This window comes from Neofelis nebulosa, chromosome X (assembly GCF_028018385.1).
Source record: "Neofelis nebulosa isolate mNeoNeb1 chromosome X, mNeoNeb1.pri, whole genome shotgun sequence".
NCBI lineage: Eukaryota > Metazoa > Chordata > Mammalia > Carnivora > Felidae > Neofelis > Neofelis nebulosa.
The window spans coordinates 124,507,055-124,528,079 of record NC_080800.1 but is presented as its reverse complement, the minus strand read 5'-3'; the positions used below and the strand labels follow the sequence as shown (position 1 = coordinate 124,528,079).

Here is a 21,025-nt window from a genome sequence, read left to right as displayed (position 1 = left end):
AAAGAATGTGAATAGCAGAGCTGAGCAATAACCACTAGTTTAAATTAATTTATTAACTTATAAGCGCCTCTACTGAAGATATGAACTTGAAGAGTCTCCCACACTCCCAGCCTCAGGGCCTCTTCAGTAATGTTCTGTATAGAGGGGTGATGGCCAGAGATCCCACCCACCTCCTTCTCCAGGTGGCATTTCCTTGCTCCTCACTCCCTGCCTTGGAATGGACCAGAAACGAGAAGAATAATCATCTCCCTGGTCCAGAGAAGACTGCAGAGACCTTACTCCTGGATGGCAACGTTAAAATGGATGGACAGACTAGGACTTGGAGTGCCTGATGGAGTGGCACCCCTAACAGAACACTCTTCTACCTGCCCCCTTCCTTTCCTTGCCTTGGGATACAGACAGTGGGTACCTTTGCTGTCTGTAGTCATTTCTTGAACTACATACATGTGCAGGAAAGTGGGGATATTCAGAACACATATTAGAAAAGCAAGGGCCAGAACCAAATGGGAAGTGGCTATGTGCAAAGGACCCAGGAGAGAGGGCAGTTTCACATTAGGGTGCACACTGTCCTGCAGATTTGCTTCTTCAGAACAGATCATTGCCCAGGCTTCCATCCCTAGGACAGACCCCTTGAAGACAGTTCAGATGCTCCTCTCTTTCTTCCTCAGACTTGGACAGGCTAAAGCTCCTGGAAACTGAGCCAACATAGTCTCTGCATTGTGCATAAGCTTGGCTATTAGCTGGACTTGGAGGAGGGCTCCTAGATGATTGAGCCAAAAACCTAGGACAGAGAGGCTTTGGGGAGAATTCAAGAGGGTAATGCATACAAATATGAACACCTACACAGCTCTTCTAGTTCCTGGGGTCAAGGACAAAGCTGGTAAGGCAGTTGGGCCCAAGACGTTATGGCTTATCAGCAGCAGTTGGCTCAGGGCTGTTCATCCCATCTGACAGGTAATCATGGTAATCATCTTCATTGTTTTGCTTCATCTTGCTTTCCAGAATGGTGATGCGCTGCTTAAGTTTCTGCTGGGCTCCCGTGTACTCAGCCAGCAGGCGGCCAAAGCGAGTGTGCAAGGTCTCCATGTTTGTCTCCAGCTGCTCTAGTTTCTCCTGCACGTCTACCTCCATGCTGGCTGCCACCTCATTCTCATCTAGCAGTCCCTCCTTCATCAAGATCTCCCGGCCCCTCTCCTCCAAGACCTTCTTGGCATCAGGGTACTCAGTCACAGCTTCCATAAGATCATCCTTGGATAAGCAAAAGAGATCTGAGTAACCAAGGCTGCGGATATTGGCTGTGCGTCGATTGCCCATTTTGCTGCCCTTAATGTTAAGGATACTGATCTCTCCAAAGCAGCTCCCGGCTGAGAGCAGGGCATATTGAGTAACACCATCATCAGCCACTACTGCCAACTTTCCCTCCTTGATTATGTACATCTCCTTGCCAATATCACCCTTGCGGCAAATGTAATCCCCAGGGCTGAAGACCTGAGGACGAAGCTTCAATACCAGCTCCACCAGCAGGCCAGCCTCACAATCCTGGAAGATGCGCACTTTTTTGAGGGTGGATAGATGGACATTGATGGCTATCTCAGCCCTCAGCTTCGCTGGCAAGTTCTTGAGAACTTCCCGCTCATCCACACTTTTCTTATTGGTCCACAGGTAGTCAAACCACTTAATGACCTTGGCTTCCATCTCCTTACTGACCTTTCGGAACTGCATGTAATGTTTGACAGCATCAATCTTGGCCTGGAATTCAGCCCGAGTGGCATTCATGTTGGAGATCATAGAGCCCACATTCCCCACAATGGTGGCAAAGATGAGGACACCAATCAGGAAGTCAAAAATGACAAATAAGTACTCCTCATCCTTTACAGGAGGTGGTGTCTCCCCAATGGTGGTGAGTGTCAGTGTAGACCAGTAAAGGCAGTAGATGTATTCCCTAGCCAGGTAACCATACTCAGGGTCAGTGATATTGGGATAAACCCAAGTGTCAACCCCAAAGCCAATGGACTTGGAGATGGCATAGTAGATGCAGGCATTCCAGTGGATGATGACCAAGATGTAAAGGACCAAGTTGCTGATTCGGAAGATGTTGGGGTAGCTGGTGCGTGTCTCAGTGCGGTCAAAGAATTCAAACATGCGGGAAAAGTGTAGCAGGCGGTTAAAACGCAGCTCAGGGCTGTGGATGCCCACAGCAAAATAGATCAGATCCGTGGGAATGATAGAAGCTACATCCAGCTTGAACTGCAGGGTGTGGATATAGTTGTCCCGCAACTTCTTTGGATCTTTGACCAGCAGCCCCTGCTCCAGAAAGCCTAGTAGAGACACAAATCAGTATATCAGCTCTGCTCTCAAGCCTGTCCTTCCTAATTGGCTAATGTTCAGCGCATTCAACCCTCATTCCTAAAGAGAGGTATAGGAAATTCACATAGCAAAGCTAGCATGAAGGACCCCAAGAGATGATCCCAAGGTCTAAACCTCACTAGGCAAATGGGGACTATAAGATTCAAAAAGGAGCAGACACCAACCCAATTCCCAGCCAGGCAGTTGAGTCTAACACTGTGTCAAGAGAGCTTCCTGAAAATGTGGACTCAGGATTTTGGACCTATGGGTCATGCTCCTGCCTGGGCATCACAGTTACTCACTTACCTGTGCGCAGTCGGATGAAGAGGTCCGCAATGTACACCACATCTGAGAAGTAGTCCAGCACTAGCCACACTAGGTAATAGGTTTTCTGTAGGTCACTGAAGCAGGCTCTGTAGGAAGACAGGACTGGGCTTCACCCTCAAAGCCAGTCAAGGATCCCTGGAGGCCTCAAACTGAGTGCCCACTGAGTGCAGGTCTTGGGATGGCTACCAGGATGCTGATGATTCACAGTCAGTCTGGTGTCATGCAGAAACTTAATGACAAGCAACTTTTACTCCAACTCTTATTATTGCATAGATATCCCTAAATAAACATCTACACTGACCATTACTTGTCTATCTCATCCACTGAACCATGAATGCCAAGAAGACAGAGACTACCTCTGAGTCATTACTGCACGCCCCATGCTCTAGCCCAGAGCACCAGGATTTGACAAGTGTGAGTTAAATGAAAAATGAGTCATTGGAAGTATGAATTATAATACACAGCTGAATAACATCCATGCCCATCTTTTCAACATACACCTATTGAGAGCCCAATAGAGGGCACTGGCCAATCCATGTCAGAGAGAAGATAGTAGTTGGGCTTAGCCTAAAGGTAGTGGTAATGAAGAAAGGTTGGAGGATGCAGGAGAGTTTTAGGAGGAATTAACAAGGCTTGGTGACTGAATGGGTAGAGACCTAGGATATGGACATAATAGGAGATAGAACCCAGGATGATGACCCAATGATTGTATTAGTCAGAGGGAAAAGCAGTTAATTCTAACTACTTGGTCGCATTTCACATAAAAGCCCAACCCCCTCCTCTGCTGCACAAAGCCTACAGAATAGTCCTGTGACTGCCTCATGCTCACTTGGAGTCCTCCAGCGACACTAGGCCATCCTGAGACAAGGTTTTGACACTTGTTCCTCCTTCCCAGAAAGTTTCTTTCACTAACCTCATGTCTCTTGGGCATTTGTTTTGTTCATATTTGCTGCCAGTGTCTCCCACTAGCCTGAGAGCTCCAAGACAGCAGTGACCTGATGGATGCTCAGTCAAATCCTTGCTGAATGAATAACTGAAGTGGGGGATGGGGTGGAATGGGAAAGCTACCTGTAGAGAGTGGCTTTGGAACTGAAATTGCGAGAAAAACCCCCATAGGCTAAAAATGGGGAGAAGGAATTTTCTCTTGAGGCAAGAACATGTTATTATCCAAGAGTAGAGAATGCTAGGGCTGGGGTTTGTCCAGAAGGTAGAGCTAGTGAGAAGGTCAGGTCCAGAGGGCCTTGAAGGCTACATTGAGGGCTTGAACTTCATCCCGTCAGCAATGAGGGACCATTGAAGGGTTTGTGAGGAAGGACTGACAATCAAATCCCAGTTTATACAAAGCATACTAGCTGCAAGTGTGAAGGATGCATTAGAGGGGACAAGAATGACTGAAAGAAATGGGTTCAAGGCTGTTGTACTTGTCCCAGGGAGAAAGGAGGGTGGCCTTACCAAGGACAGTGTTGGTGTGGATGCAGAAGTAGGAACAGATTATGGATACCAGGAAAAGGATAAAGATGAAGCTTTAGTAGCATATTAAACTGGAAGGTGGGAGGGGGCATTGAGGGTTAATAGGGCAGAGGGAGGTGCCATTGGCAAGCAGGAAATTCAGAAAGAAGGCTGAGCTGGAATGAGCTCTGCGTCCACAGCTGAGACTGGTATTCTCTCAAACCCAAAGCCTGTGCCCTGGGCTTCTTTGGCCACCCCCTCCCAGATCCCTCCCTGCTCACCTGGCCACCAGCAGGCACCAATTGTAGAGGACAAGCATAGCAATGACAAATAGCCAGCGGTAGTACCAGTCCCCAGCTGGGTCCAAGACAAATAGTTCAAATTTCTTCCTGAGGAGACAGACAGAGGCCAGGATTGGGGACTAGGTCCCCAGTGTGGCAGCACCCCAGCTCCCAGGGGCTAGGGGTCCCTTAAAAAGTAACACTTATGAGGATGTACAGAGTAAGGACTGAGTTGGCTCACGGCCTCATTTTCAGAAAGCCACAACTTGGTACTGGGCATCTGAGTAGAGGTCACATAGATAAGAGTCACCCTTCTTCCTATTTTAACCCCACATAAGCCCATTGGCTCCAATGACTTATGGAGACTCCTTGCTCAGAGGGCAAGGCAAGGGGCAGTGTCTTTATTGGGGTTGGCCTCAGGACCTAAGGAGGGACTTCCACAGGATGGTAATGAGGGCTCAGGGATCCCTCCTGGGAAGAAAGAGGAACTCCAAGCAAGTGAGTGCCATGTGCTTCCTGCCCACCCCACTCTCCTTGTTTGGTCTCTGGCCTCCAGCTCCCAAATCACTTTCCCAGAAGCTACGTCCTGTCTTGGCAAAAGCTCTTTTCCCCCACTGGCCAGAATTGTGGAATGCCGGCTTGGCCAGACATCCCCAGTTGCTTACTCATTCCTCAAAGAATAGACCCTCTGGTTCCACCTCTCTGCCCTCCCTACTCCTTCCTGCACAGTTGTTCCAGGCCTTCCTTAGCCAGTTAGCCCCCAGTATGGCCTCTCCAAAGGCCCACCTCTGTACCCACATTGGCACTGGTGTGGTCATACTCTCAGCAACACTCCCCAGTTTCACCCTTCTCTGCATTTACTGACTACTGAAACTGAGAGGGGCTGGTACATATTTAGGTGCCCTTGCTATTTGCCTCATTAGCAGCAAGAAGACATATGAAAAAGGGCAGCTAAGGGAAGAAAAGCCACCAGGGGCTCCCATGACAATTGGCCCCTGGAAGTTGGAAAGTTTGTGAACAAGGAAAATGGAAATGTACTGGAGTTAAAACCATAGCAAGTCTCCTCTGCCAACTCCTTTACCTATCATGGCAGGGTTTGGTATAGACCCCAGTCTGTCCCTGGTGATGGAATAAGAAAGGTCACCAAACCCTACAATTGCATGCTTGGGAGTCCCTCCAGTCCCAAAAGCTGGAAAACTATACTTGGTGCCCTCGCCCTCGCCGTCCTTGTTGCCTTTGCCATCGTCTTGCTGTGTTGTCACGGTCTGGAGCTCAGGCCCACGGAAACGTTCCAGGAATGAGTCAGGTCGAGGTTCCTCCTCACGGAAATTCTTGTTGGCCCACTCTCTGATGATCCCCACCAAGCGGACAATCCTAGAGATGACAGGGAGCATGAGCCAGAGAGGAGAATCATACTGTTCAGAAAGGACCCAGACCCAAGAGCTCACTATCTGTTGAGGGAGATGGAGAGGAGACCCTGGAAACAGGCCAGTCTATGATGTCCCCCATGCTAAGAGTTGGGAAGGGGGCCAGCACTGAGGGCAGAGAGGAGTTCAGGTATGTCTCTGAATGCAGCCTGAGGGGTAAGGGATAGCTCTGAGAAGACTCCCTGTAGGAGGTGCCATGTCAGTTGATTATGAAGAACAAATAGGTGGTTTCCAGAGCAAGATAAAGATTGTGCTAATGGAGGACAGACCAGGAGGAAGATTGGCCTAAGTTTCTTGATTTCCCTATGGAGCTTTATGACTCTGGGCTGCAGATCTCAAGGTCCTCTACTTAGACCCTTTTGCTGGAAAAGATTCCCCCCCCCTTCTCTCAATGAGGAGACAGACAATTCTAAAGGGAATGATCCACTGACCACTTCTAGCTTGCTCACAGGAGCCTCCTCAGAAGAAAACTGCTTCCTAAGGATCTTGGCAGAAAGGCTCAGTTGGAGTGAGACAAGGAGACTCATGGTAACCACTCTGATAGGCCCCATGGGCAAGAACAGGTAGCAGGAGGGCAGTGGTGGAACCCACCTGCGGAAGCCACCCCTCCCCCGCTGGGAGGCATCCATCTCCGCCAGCCTCTGCAGTTCTGAGGAGGTGTCATCATCGGCTGTAGATTGTGGCCTGTAGAGGAAGGAGCAGAGTTGACCAAGGTTTCTCTGGGCATACTTTGTCTCCTATTATACTTTTATCTCTGGAAGGTGCTTAGAAATCCCATGGTCCCTTTAGAGGGTAACTTTAAGCCAAAGATTGTTTGCTCTGTGGCAGTGAGGCAAAGCTGGGAGAAAGGAGAAGCCTCCAGATCATCTCTGAAACGATCCAATCCAATAGATTCACCTGCTTTTTGTTCTGTTGTCATCTTTGCCATTGGCCTTGATGGCAGGAAGTGTATGGTGGTTGTGGTTATTGGTTGGGGAACTCTTCACACCATTGGATTTTTCTGTCATCCTCCATGTATGACCGATATCCTCACCTGCTAGAGAGATGGCCAAAAGGAAGCTCACAGACAATCTTAGATACCATATAAAGTAGAAGAGTTGCAGGTGAGCAGTGAGAACAGAACCAGGGCTCACCTGGAAAACCTCAGCATTCCTGGGTACTGCTATGGCAATGCAGGACAGGGGGATCCAGCACTGCCTAAGTACCAGGCTCTAAACACCAAAAGGTGATGGTCTGTCCCCACCATGCCTGGTAATTTAAAAGGAAACAGGAGTAAATTGCAAAATGTGTTTATTTTTCTTTTACTGCAGTGAATTTTTTGATAAATTGACTATCAATGCTAAAATGGAACAAAACAGCGGCGCCTGAGTGGCCCAGTCAGTTAAGCATCCAACCATTGATTTTGGCTTAAGTCATGATGTCACGGTTCGTGATATTGAGCCCCACGTCTGGCTCAGTGCTGACAGCATGGAGCCTGTTTGGGATTCTCTTTCCTTCTCTCTCTCTCTCTCTCTCTCTCTCTCTCTCTCTCTCCTCTTCCCCTTTCTCTCTCTCAAAATAAAATAAAATAAAATAAACAAAAAAATAGATAAAAACTGTCTAAGACATCTTCTGGTGCTTTGGCTTTGCAGATGTCTTGCACATGCTTACACTGCTGAGCACCTCCAAACCAGCCACTGCCCCAAAACTCCTGCCCCATGGAACAAGATGTATCTCCTTGGCCCAAAACAGCTGCCACCTCCCCTGGCTCTCTGACTCTCCTGAGCCAAGACCACGTTAAAATTCATGCTCCTCAGGTGGGAGTCCATTTTTCATTGACTTTTTCAACTAGGGGTACTGTCTCTGGGGATCCTCCTTTCAGCTCCAGTCATATTCTTTCTAGCACACATTCCAAGTAATGTTGCACAAGCTGAGAAACAAAGAGGAGCTCTGTGGGTCGAGCAGGGAATGAAGAGGAGAGAAGGGAGAGCTCCCATAGGCTCCATGAGCTCCATGGGCTCCATAGGCAGTGGTACCAGGCAGGACTCTCTCCTTTGGGCTACAGGGAGCCTTGGAAGAGCTGAGAAGTAGCATAGGTAGAGCAGCATTATATTATAGAAATATCCTCTGGCTGCTAGGTAGAGACTGGATTAAATGGGGAACAAGATTGAAGGCAAGGTGGTAGGGAGAAAGCTGAAGAAGATGGTGCCAAGAGAGCCTGAGGTAAGTGAGTAGAGTGTAAAACTACTCAAGAGGGAGAAAAGGCAGGACTCAGAGATGGATGGGAGAGCAAATGGGTAGAATCACACAAAAAGAGAATACAGAGTGAGGGACCAGTTCAGAGCTCTGGAGAACTCCAAAATGTAAGATATGAGTAGAGGAGGAGGTGTCCACAAAATAGACTAAGAACAAGGAGCCTGAGAGGGAAAATCCAGAAGAGAGACAGGAGATTGTATTCTGCAGTATTTCTTGGCATGGGGTCAGGGGGGCTAGGACAAGAGAGACTCAGGGCAGCTCTTCTCTGCTCAGGCTGGTCAGCATGCCCCACCAGATTTTGATCAGAAATGGTCAGCACACTCCCCAGGTTACCTATGGTCCTTACTGCTGAAACCCTGCCACTCCCCACCTTTTCATCTCCTCCTCCCCATCCACTTGTTCCAGCTTCTGAAGCTGTCACCATGGTGATGGCAGGTACATCAAGCTCCGTGGTGAGTGGTAATAACAAGCAGCCTCAAAGCTGCTCCCCTGGTGCTCTCTGTAGGACTACGGCACTGGGATGCTAATGAGGGCACCTGAGGAATAGGAAGCAGCATCTCTGAGTCCCTGCTTGGACCCTAGAGGCAGTAGACCATGGAGACAGAAAGTTCCAGGCAATGCAAACAAAGTTGATGCCATTCACACTGATCAGAGTGAGCTTCAGTAGAGCACTGTTTAGTGAATGAACAGCAGGGATACAGGTGGGGCAGTAAAGGGCAAATCCATTGCAAGGATGGAAAGTACACTGGTGTGAGGGGGTTAGACCCAGAGTGGAGAATGAGCAGAGGAGGTCAAGCCAACCCATGGAGGCTGCAAACACCAAGCAGAGGACTAAGGACAGCCGCTCACTGATAAACCTCTAGTGCAGGTGCTGCCTGTCACAGTTGGACCTCTTCCTTACTTACTAATCATCCCTAATAGCAGTGGCTCTCAGCCCACAAAAGGGACAGCTCTAGGGGCACATAAAATTTATGCCCTCTCTAAGGTCCTAGCACCAAGACAGATTCCTATCCCATGATTTCTATTCCTTCTCTGCTGGGAACAGATCCTTCCTTCAGTCTGGTTGCCCAGCAGCTGCCCTGCCACACACAATTTTATTCATCAGGACCACCCTTTCAGGCTGCTTGGCAGGGAACAAAGACAGGCAGCAATCCCCTTACCCTGTAGGCAGCTAGGCCACTGGTTCTCATCCTCACACTCTCCAAAAATTTCATCTAGTCCTAAGGCTTCATTTATCATCATGTCCCAAAGCAAGATCAGAACCCAGGCATCTCTCCAAAGCTACCCACCCATATCACCAGCTGCCTGGTAGAAATCTCCTTTGAGGCACATTAAATGCAACATAGCTGAAACTAAACTTGACACCTTTGCCTACAAATTGGTTTCTCCAGGTTACCCATCTCATAAAGGGGCCTGCCTTCTACCCAGTCATCCAAACCAGAAACTTGGATGTCAACCATAATTCCTTGTTTCTTTCCATCATCACATCAAGAGAGTGTCTATCCTCAGTCAAATGAACCCCCAAAGTGTCAACAATCTGTCCATCCACTATCTTCCATTCCCAAGGCACTGGCCTGGTCTCAAGTCTTCACTACTGCTCTCTAGACCTGCTGCATCAGACTCTGACTGGCCCAATCCTCACCAGGCTCTGGACTGGAGGGAAGACATGGACACTTTCAGGGTTTGCTGGGAGTTAAAGCTCTCTGAGGGGATGAGAGCATAGAAGGAAGTGGAGGGGAGTTCTGAGGACCTGTAAAGATGAAAGGTGACCCAAGAAGCTGAAAGAGTGGGAGAGACTGAGGACAAGCACCAAAGAAGGGAGATTTTCAGGAAGGGAGGAGGCTTCAGGAGCCCACCCTTGCATCAAGAAGAGCAGGATTGCCTGTGGGGCCTGTCTTTGTCTACTGCCTCAAGCAAGAGCAGCCTCCAACCTCCCACCTCCCTCTCCTCTGGCAGTCATTAGATTATTCTCTGTATTTATAGTTTTGATTCTACTTTTTGTTTGTTGGTGGGGAGATGGGAAAAACAGGTGAAATGGAGTGGAAAATACAGGCTTCCACTTATGGAATGAATGCATAACAAGGATAAAAAAAAGGTACAGTGTGCAGAATATAGTCAATGATATTGTAATCGTGTTGCAAGGTGACATATTGTAGCTACACTTGTGGTGAGCACAGCATGACAGAGAAGTTGATTCACTATGTTGTACACCTGAAACTAATGCAACATTATGTGTCAACTATACTTAAATTTTCTAAGAAAAAAAAAGAGCAGCCTCTGGGAGTGGTGGTAAAAAACAGCATGTTTTGCAGGGTTTCATAAGTAAGTAGTAGGAGGTGAGAAAGAAAAGATATGAATATAGCTAACTCTTTCCAGAAGCTTGACTGAGAGAGAAAGGAGAGAGATAGAGGTTCTCTGTGTTGCTCCTGTTATTCTTTTACTAAAAGGAGATTTTAAAAAAGCAGGTATAAAGTTTTTGAAGAACAATTCAACAGATAATGAAAGTATCTGTGCATGTGACCAATTCCATTTAAGGCTGGAGCTCATGAAAGATGGATATAATGGGTGGCTCCAGGTACCAGAGGAGTAAGGGGAGATTTATGAAGAACATAGAGGGAGGGGCCAATAATGAATAGACTAGGAAGGAAGGAGGTGACAGACAGACAGGTTAGATGGGGATGGGGATATTGTGAGAAACACCCGAAAGGGCTCAGTCATGTGAGAATTCTCACATTCTCAGTGAAATGAAAGAGGTTTCATCTTCAGAGGCATCAGGCAACAGTAGATGCAGACTGGAGGCCAGAAGGTTTGCAATGGCTGCTGCAGGGTTACACAGAGGAAACTGAGTAAGTGTGAGGGCAGGACTAGGCTGGGCAAGAAAGCACACCATGTAACTGGCAAAGGGAAGAGAAATGGGTAGGGTCCTAGATGGAAAGTGGGACACCCAAGGAAGAAAGCTTTCAGAGTAACACAATGATTCTGTAAAAAGGCTGACGTCAATCATGATATACTTCTGGACCTCTTTTCTCTTCACCTACAAGTTGAGCAACCAACCCAAAACTTTTATAGAAAAACAAGATCCAAGGAGTTTCTTGGATCCTGGTTGAAAGCATTCTCAGGACAATTCCTTCAGAGATGCTAAAGCCAGGGACAGAAGGGACAAAGTAGTCATACAGCCAAGACAAAAAGGCAGATTAGCTTCCCGTTTTTGGCTCATTCAAATGCTCACTGCTGCCTGGTACTCTTTTATTCACTCACCTATCCCATGCATATTTCCATGGTACCTATTGTGCATCAGGTCTGTGATAAGTGCTGAGGTTAAAGAGAGTTTGGCCGAGTCTCTGAAAATGTTGTTCCCAGAATAAAAGGAAAGACAGGAGCACAAGTCATCCTCAGAGTCACTTCTCAATTCATGTCTATTCTGTTTCTCAACATTTAACACATCTTATCTACTCTCTCTTTCTTGAAATAAGGGGTTCCACTCTCCTTGTTCTCCTCCCTCACTGGCCACTTCTTACAGCGTCCTATAAAAGCATCTTCCTCTTTCCTAACTTTAAAGTTTGGAGTTTCCTGAACTCAGTCTCTGGATGGATCTCTTATCTGTTCTTTCATTTCCTCAGTCAGGGTTGTGGCTTTAAACACATCTGTATTCTGATGACTTGCAAATTTATAACACCAGCCCAGCCTCTCACCTGAACTCCAGTTTGCCTCCCTGACATTAGGGAACAACGATCAATGACCACTAAGAGACAGGAAGAAAATGATCCCTACACTTGCCCCAGATTACTTTTGTGAGAGGTCCCAGACTGTGTCACAGAGACAGGAAACCCAGGTGGAGCCTTATAGATTCCTTGGATTGAGAAGACAGACGAGAATATCCAAGGAAACCAAGGCAGTTAGAGTTTGCAGAATAGAGTACTGGAGAAGAGAGAACTGCAAAGAGACACAATTCTGGAGATGTGCAGAGACCCTTTCAAGTATTCACCTGACCATTTATCAACACACACCAATGATGAAGGAAGTTATCTATGGCTGGGGAAATAATGATTCCAAAAAATTAGAGGTAATAGCTCCCAACCCTAACACAGGGCTTAGAATAGTGTCTGATGGCACCAACTAGACTAGAAAACCTAATGATTAATGGGGTATTGGGTAGAGTGTCCAGAAGGGTCCTGATACTGTAATGGAGAATAATTCATTCTTATACTGAACCCTGTTCTGGTCCCACTGAAAAAGTCTGAAAAGCAAAACTCAAAAGGATCAAACCCTTTCCAAATAACTTCACCCCAGAGCAAGACCCAAAAATATTTTTAAAAATTAAAAAAAAAAAAGTATCCAGCATCCAACAAGGTAAAATTCACAATGTGTGGCATCCACTTAAAAATTACCAAGCATACACATAATGTCTCCATAATGATGAGGAAATTATCTACCAATTAAAATAAATCCAGAACTGATACAAGTGTAAAATTACCAGACAAAGGTATTAAAATACTTAAAGTAACTATATTTCATATGTTGAAAAATTTACATAAGAGTATGGAATATATGAAAAGACCCAGATCAAACTTCTAAAGATGAAAACTACAAATTCTGAAATGAAAAGTACATTAGATAGAACTAATTGCCAATCAGATGTTGCAAAGAGCTTAGTAAACTTGAAGACAACAAGTTTCGTGTTGTTTAATGTATTTTATCTAACATAATAAAATTATCTAAAATGAGGGATGCCTGGGTGGCTCAGTCAGTTAAGCATCCAACTTTGGCTCAGGTCATGATGTCACAGCTCGTGAGTTCAAGCCCCACGTCAGGCTCTGTGCTGAGAGCTCAGCTGATAGCTGAACCTGCTTCAGATCCTGTGTCTCTCTCTCTCTTTGCCCTCCTCTGCTGGTCTCTGTCTCTCTCTCTCTTTCTCTCATTCACTCTCTCTCTCTCTCTTTCTCAAAATAATAAATAAACATTAAAAAATTAAAAAAAAATCAACTGTCCAAAATGAAGCACAAAGAGAAAAGAGAAACAGGAAAAGAAAGAGCAAAATGTCAATGAGCCATAGGACAACTTCAAGTGGCTTAATATAGGTTTTGGTGAAGTTCCTAAAGGAGAGAGAGAAAAAAATATATATTTGAAGAAATAATGGCCAATTTTTTTTTCAATTTTGAGAAAAACTATAAGCCCACAGATACAAAAATCTCAATGACCTAAGCACAAGAAAAATCAAGAAAATGATACCAAGGCACATTATAATCAAATTCTGCAAATCCATTGATAATGGAAAAATCTTTAAAGTAACCAGAGAAATAAGACACATTATGTACAGTCACAAAACTAAAGTCAAATGTCCAATAAAGGTAGGACCTGATAGTAATAAAGGCAAAATCTGTCTCTCAGGCTTTCCTTCCAACTTCCAACTGGACATCATTCTCTGGTTCCCCTTGGACAACAGCAGTTCACCTCATCCCAAATCACACTGAATTCACCACCACCATCAGCCTTTCAAAAGACACTTGTGACCGACTGAGACTTCAAGCCTTCAGCTTCTGGCCTTCAGTGTGTGCCTTGGTACTCAAGCTTCTTCCTGAAGAGGATGTCCAGGCTCAGTCTCCCTGTGCACAGCTTCTCACCAAGTTTTCAAAGTCCTAGGGTGAAATCCACACTATGCCACCTTTCTTGTCAACACCGTCCTGCACTAGAATGTGCACTGCCTGAGGGCAGGCATCAGTATCTGCATTGTTAGGCACTGCATCCCCACATAGCACTGAAGCTGGCTCCTGGAAAACACTGATATACACATTGATTAATGAAAGTAAGGAAGAGATGGAGAGAGGGGTAAGAAAACATAAACCTTAGTGCAGTTCTGAGGAATCTCAGAAGACTCAGCTCAGAAGAGGAAACTGCTAGTAGAGAGACTCACTCCAGTGCCGCTCCCTGGAAATCTCATGAGTCCCTCCAGGTCACCAAGTATCCCAACTTCTTTTATAGTCCAGGCCATCTTGGCCTCAGATTCAAGTTAATACCAGCCAGATTTTTTATTCTATGATTAGGAAGGGAATTCTTCCATGACTGACAGCCTAGAGAGGTAGGCTCCAAGTCTCAGCCAGAAGCTAGTGCCTCAGATATTCAATCCTAGCCATTACAGCAGAGAAGGTCCTAGGCTGCAGGCAAAGGATAGTACCAAGAGGTGAGTCATGCACACCATGGGTGGCTGGGAGGTAAGGGCAAGCAAGCAGGAAAGCAGGGAGGTAGGCAGGCAGGCATACAGTGACAAGAAGAACCAAGAAGAAGCTAGAACCTGGGGGTACAGAGGCAGCTTCTCACTCATTCAGTAGCTATCATGTGCTGAGTATTTGACCTGAGTTAATTCACTTCATCCTCACAATCTGAAGAGTCTGATACTATTATTATTCCCACTTCACAGTTTCAAACCTAAGCAATCTGGCTCCAAAAGCACACTCAGCCACAGGGCCAGCCTGGAAAGGTGAACAGAATCAAGAAATCAGGCATGACTACAAAGAGGAGAATTAGGTCATAACTGCACCAGGCACTGCAGTCTCTTGTAGAGCTGAAATTGCAGTGACTCCTTGTACCTCAGACTTGGAGGGACATCTGAAAGGGGCCCAGCTATGGCAAAGGAGAATTAGCAGGAGCTCAGAGTGGGCAACAAGCTGGAGGTGGAGTAAGTACCTGGAAGGCAGTAAATCCTTGATATTTATCCACTTTTGGTTATCATCAGCCACCCTGAGGTCAGGCTCCAGCATAGCTTCTTTAAGAAACAGATGCTTAAGAACTATTTGTTGAATGAACAAAGTCTCCAGAGAGACAGGGCTTTGTACAAGAGGTCTAGTAGGCCACCATAGTTGACCATTCCTTTGGCAATGGGCTGCAGCCTCTAGTGTAGACACCATGACATCAGAAACTTGCCATGGTTTGGCTTCTTTTGCCAAGACAGAATTCATTTCTTTACAAACTTGGGGTTAGGGCATTATTTCTGACATCAGCCACACTCAGTCCATACCCCAGGGGAGGGAGGCTCTTCCTAGGACAGGCTGGACCCTAGAGATAGTAGTTCATATCCCCAATACCTGTTGTCCCCACTGAGAAGCCCCTTCTGTGCTCCACATCCCCAGGTGCCCATTGGCCATCTCTATCTCCTGGGGGCAGTCATTGGGCCTTGGACTCAACATGTCCCAATCTCACATGACCTTCTGACCCCAGCCCCAACTCTTATCTCCCCAGTGCCTTATCTTGAGAAAGCCACATCTCCCCCCACAGGTGCTTAGTCCAGAAAGCTAGGAATCATCCTTGGTATGCCCCACCCCATCTGTAAATCCTGTTGGTTCTACTGCCGAAATCTTCCTTCAGTACCTTCTTTCTTGTCTAGCCTGACTGTTGTTGCCTTAGGCCTGGCCTCAACCCTTGTCACAGCCTTCTGACTCTTTGCTTCTTTGCCTCCAAACCCACAGCCCTACCTCGTCTCTACCTTCCACACTACAAGAGTGAGTTCAGTAAGTCTATACCAGGGTCTGTCACTCCTGCATCCAAAACCCATGGAATGGGCAGATGCCCTCACCTTAGAAATAAACTTTTTCACAGCAGGGACTTGTCTATTGTGTTTAGTCATTAATCTCAAAAGCCTAGCCCAATGATAAGCACATATGTATTTGGGAACTGAATGAACGAACAAATGAATGAATTTCCTGAACTTGCACTTTCCCAAATCTATATCTTGTTTTATTTTCACTTTTACCCACTTTATTTGTATCATAAACTTGTCATTTCCTTACATGTTTATTGTCTATCCCTCACAAGATAGTTACATCGACATGAATAAGGATATGGTGTGTTAAGTAATTATTGAATGGTTATATGAATCATCTACATGACAAATTCCAAACTCTGCATTTGGGCATTCAAATCTCTTCTGGATTTCACCAGACCTATCTTTGCAGCCTCATCTCTTATGGAACCATCTTGTGTTGGAGCCTGGTGGGGTGTGGCCAGGTCTGGTCCTAGAAGTTTTGAGGCCACCATAGCACCTAAGGGCCAACCAAGTATACACCCTGTCAGCCACAGTTGGGGTTCAACTCAAAGCACATGTATCCAGTCCAAGCACTTAATGTCACTCCCTTTAGGTAAGGCAGCCGTCACCCTGGAGGCTTCACCTCACAAGTGATACTAAGGGCTCTTCTCATGCTCTTTCAACAGCAGGGACAGGACACTGGCAGGAAATCTAGAGACTAGGCCACCTCAACAGTAGCTGCCTCTTATGGCCACAGGCCAACATGGATGGAGGTGACACTTCCTGGCCTGGGGTCAAGCTGAGATAAAGGGCAAGCTCAGGTGAGGGGCAAAAATGAAGAGCCTGTCCCTGCCCTAGGCCTGGGTCTGGAATCTTTCCTCAGTCAGAAGCTCCAAAAACTTGATTGCAGATGCAATCAGATAGTAGAAGGGCTGGCTCCCAAAGCCTGAGAGGCCTGTAGTGGTAACTCTTCCTCAAGGCTCTGCTGAAGAAGCCAGAGTGAACTCAAAGGGCTGAAAGCAAAGACTAAAATCCCAGTAGGAGTTCTGAAAGAAGCACTACATAACCCCCACCCCTACCTCCATTGTTCCTCATATGCAAAGAGTCATGGAGCTCCAAGTGGCACACTCCCCATGCTCTGAGGCTGGGATACACAGAAATGCCCTGGGCTAGGCAGACAGTGGAGGCAGGTGTAGGAGGTAAGACCCACAAGATTCTCCTTCTCTCCCACCAAACCCTGTCTGGCCAAGCAGCCCCTCAGCCCCTCTACTTCAAGCCTCCTCAAACCAGTCTCTTCCACTCTCTTAGAAGAGAACAAAGACTTAGCAGCCTTGCACCAAGCTTAAGATAGAATTTTGTGTCTACATACTCCTAGAGCCCCCAGGATTTCATTCAGCTGCTATGACAAGGGACAATGGTTCCCCACACAGCCACTTTCCCTCAGCTTCCTGGGAAGACCAATCACATGAAATACCATGTCAAGACAGGCTCTAGGACCTGTACACTTTCATGGGCTCCTGCCCCTACCACATGGAGACCACCAGCCCTGGCCACAAGATGGTGTCAGCCCTTGATCAGTGGCTGCCTCAACCCAATGCTTGTCCCTTTCCTTACCAATCAGATGGTTTCAGAGGCAGGCTGTCCCCTGGCCACAGTCAGCATCCATTGGTCCATCTGTGAAGCCTCCAATCAGAGATAAGACCTTGGGGAATCATCAGCACTTGACGCCAGCAGTTACCTCCTAGTGCTCCTAGTCCCAAGCTTGTGGGGTCCCTTAATCCCCAGCCAGCTGGGAGCCCCCCAGTCAGAGAGCTTCCCCACGCTCCCTGACACCAACAGGAGAGGCTGGCAGTGGCCCAGAGGAGCTCATGCCCACAGCTGCAGCAAGCTCAAGACCCTGGCTCAGAGTGGCACCTGTCCACTGGAGAAGCTGCTGGGCCTGCTGGCTGGATGTGTGACCTTGTCACTGTGGGCCTTCTACACCTCAGGCTATAAGCAGGTAAGGGCTGAATGCTGTGCTGCCTGGTTGTGGGAGCTGCTTGTCTGCCCATACCTAGGAGCCAGCCCCTCCCAAGCTCCCTGAGGAGCCCTCGTTTACATGGAGCATGCATCACTCAGGGCTTTGCGTCTGGGGACTCAAAGCTGCCAACTCACTGCCCCCATGAAGCTGCCTCCTGGTCTTGATCACAGTCCTGGCCAGACTACCTCAATAGATGGCAAACCAAGGAGAAACCTGGGAAACAAAAGAGATTCTTGGGGTGGGACAAGGTTGGAGAGGAACCCATTACTTCTTCTCCAGCTCTGTCTGAACTTGGACTCTAAGAGGGGCCATGGTTGGGGAAGTGAAAGAAGTCAAGGACCCTTGGGTGGCAAGTCATTAGCTCCTTTGCAAGAGACCGGGATTTCAGCCTGCTACCAGGTACAACAGAGCCCCCTCCATGCACCTCACATCTCTCTCTCCACATGCCCATCTTCCTCTTCCAGGCTTCCCCAGCTGCTGGGAAGCCAAACTGAGACAAAACTAGAATATTGAGTTTCAGCCTTTGCCAGGGCTGGTAGGGGTTTAGGGGCGAGTCCAGTGGGGCAAACATGACCAGAGGCTTACAGTTTTCCTTACCTGTACACACAGCTGGGGAATTACCTCATCCCTGAGCGGGTTGCGTGGGGTGGCTTATGTGAGATCGTGTGCATAAGGCCCAGGACACAAACAAGTACGTGTATCTGCATGTGACAGTGACAGTTTGCAAGGATGCACACCAAGCTGAACATGGGAGTTCTATAGAGGGGCTTAACATTGTGAGATAAGGGGATTTGTTAGCTAAACCTATAATGTTTGTTTTTTTCAGAAAGATATCATCAAGCAGGACTTGTGTAATTATTTTTTAAATGTAATGTGCTGGCACATAGTAGGTGAACCAAAGAAAGTAGTGCTCAGAATTGACTTACTTTTATGCCAAAGTATTTTCCACAGGGGGCATGTCCTAAAGACCAGACTTGTATGACTAAGGCAAGGCCAGCCCTCCTTTCAGGAGGCAATCAGGTCAGAATTGCTCTCCAGGGACCCTGGTCAGAGGCCATCCTACCAGACCTTTACTTCTACTAAATGCCAGGGATGCAGAAGGCAATGGAAGCAGTGCCTTCCTTCTAGCAGCTCCTGATCCAGTGTGGGCATCAGCTATGTACTCCTCTAATGCAAAGCCTGGGCAGCCCATAGGAAGTTTCATAGAGGAACGATAAACAGCACACTCCAGAAGAACCCCTTCCACCACATCCAAGTATAAATGAGTCTCTCTGCTCCTCCACTTGCCCAAGAAGTTCAAACCTTCTTGGGAGATGGGTTGGGCTAAATGCTGGAGTGCTTGGGCAAGGCCAGAGCAGCTTGGCAGGGAAACAGCATCAAGGAAGCAGATGCTCCCAATGGATTATAGTCAGAGGGCCTAGTAGGAGGTGCCAACCCTTATAATAGGGCCCATAACAGAACTCTGCAGAAGGACCCACTGCCTGTCTCCCAGGCTGCCATGGAGAATAGCATAGGGAAGCTTTGGCTCCAGTTCTGCTCTGGAGGGCTCCATAGATGGAGTGGGCAGGCAAGGCTGGTAGCCAAGTAGTCACACCGCAAGGCAAAGTATGGAGGCCAGCCAGGGCCCAGGCAAGTTCTCCACCTTAGCTTACCTAGCCCGAGAAGCATTTCTCCAGGGGGCTGCCACACTGTTTGTTTGCAACTTAGCTAAATTGCTCCCAAGAGTAAACCTTTGTTTCACAACATATTTTCAGCCAGACTTCTTTTGCAAACATGTCCGTGTCTGCTCACACACACATGCAGACCCATGCCCCAAAGGTTTGCCCTAGGCTACAGAACCCTTCTCTTTCTCTGAGCCTTTTATCATGGCCAGCTGGAACAGAAGAAAGGGGTGGCTTTCAAAGAGCCACTCAAGGGCAGACCTCATGGCATCCTTAACTCCAGGCCTCTACACTCTGCTTGGCTGGTCTTCCATGCCTTCAAAGGCAGTGGGAACTTTGGCCTTGTCGCTGTTCCCCTTAATAAGTCCCTATACTTTGGGGCCTGGTCTGCCTGAGGCTGTGGGGAGGGAACGGGTGGCCTGCAAAGAAGTCTTCCAGCCTTATTCTTAGCCTTCAGATGATTATTGTGCTCTAGGGCCCATTTGGAGGAGGCACAGAGGCTTCAGCTTCTCCCCAGGCCTCTTGGATTTCCCAACTAGAAGCATTTGTCTCTAGAGCAGCAGCCCTCTCCCCATTTCACCAAGGGACTTCCTCTGGCACCCCATTACCCTCTCTACTTTGAGACCAAAGAGGGAAGCCCCCAACTGTTTCTTCAAGTGTTCTTGTATCCACTTTCAGCAGGGCCCAGGCCCCAGTGACCACATGTATGGTATCCCTCAGGGCTGACAGGAGGTTCCTGAGACTCAAGAGTAGAAGAATCCCCTCATTTTATGGGGACCACTGAGCACCAGAGATGGGTGGGGCAGGGGCAAAGTAGGCTCATGACTCAAGTCTCTCTCTTTTATTCCCTCCTTCTTTCCATCCCTCTACCACTATCTCTCATCCTCCTTCTCCTCTCTCTCTCTCTTTCTCTCTGCCCCCCACTCCCTTTTCTCTTACACATGCATATAGTCATGTTTATTTTATGTCTAATGACTAACATACTCTCTTACTTTTGTAGATGGAGAAGCCTTGACAGATTTGGAGGATTGGGGAAAGTCTAGTTAGCCACCAAAGCCGATGAGTAGCTTCTGGGTCTCTGCCCCCCAAAACATATGTATTTATCCCTTGGTCCCAGGAAAAGGGGAAACAGCTCTTCCCAAGGCCTCCTGGAGCTGAGCACAACTGCCTTTATATTCACTCAGGCCAAGTCCTACTGCCCTACCAGCAATCCACTTTGAGGTGAGCTTCATGGGGTCATGAACATGGGGGAGAGAGGTTCAAGATTCTTCCATGTGGCCTTGCATCCAGCCTCTAGAGTTGAGTTGGGGCCTTGTCCCCATCAAGTCTATATGAGACAGGCAGAGCCCTAGCCTGGGACACAGGAGAACCCGTTATAGCCCTAACCCTGTCTCAGTATTGTTGGATGACCCAGGACCATGTTTTCCCTCTGCAGGACTCAATTTCCTCCTGGGAAAATAGAAAAGTTTCTGGTCCCTTCCAGGAGATTTCCTCTGATTGAGTGCCTACAATGCCTGACCCATACAAGCTGCTGCAGAACTTCTTCCCCACAAGCACTCACTGGCATAAACCCAACAGGAAGAACTTTGCCAATCCCTGTCCCTAAGCAGGCTCTCTACCTGGGCAGGGAACCTTGGGGAGGAGGGGGAGGAAGGAACCAGGACTTCTTGGGTGTGGCATCATCCCAGTCCCTGCAACAGTGACTTTGTTCAGAGGTGCTGTCCTCACATGAATCCTGGATGTAAGAAGTTCAGACACCAGAG

General features: G+C 47.5%; 1 protein-coding gene across 1 annotated transcript; it reads right to left on the bottom strand.

Moving 5' to 3' along the window:
- Window positions 1–455: 455 nt before the first annotated feature.
- CNGA2 (cyclic nucleotide gated channel subunit alpha 2) lies at window positions 456–6,860 on the bottom strand. Its single transcript, XM_058712881.1, has 6 exons — window positions 6,728–6,860; window positions 6,422–6,514; window positions 5,607–5,777; window positions 4,404–4,511; window positions 2,653–2,759; window positions 456–2,318 (listed from the first exon to the last, which is right to left on the bottom strand). Exons 1-6 carry the CDS (start codon window positions 6,835–6,837, stop codon window positions 904–906), a joined length of 2,004 nt encoding a protein of 667 aa, XP_058568864.1. The 5' UTR covers window positions 6,838–6,860; the 3' UTR covers window positions 456–903.
- Window positions 6,861–21,025: the final 14,165 nt, after the last annotated feature.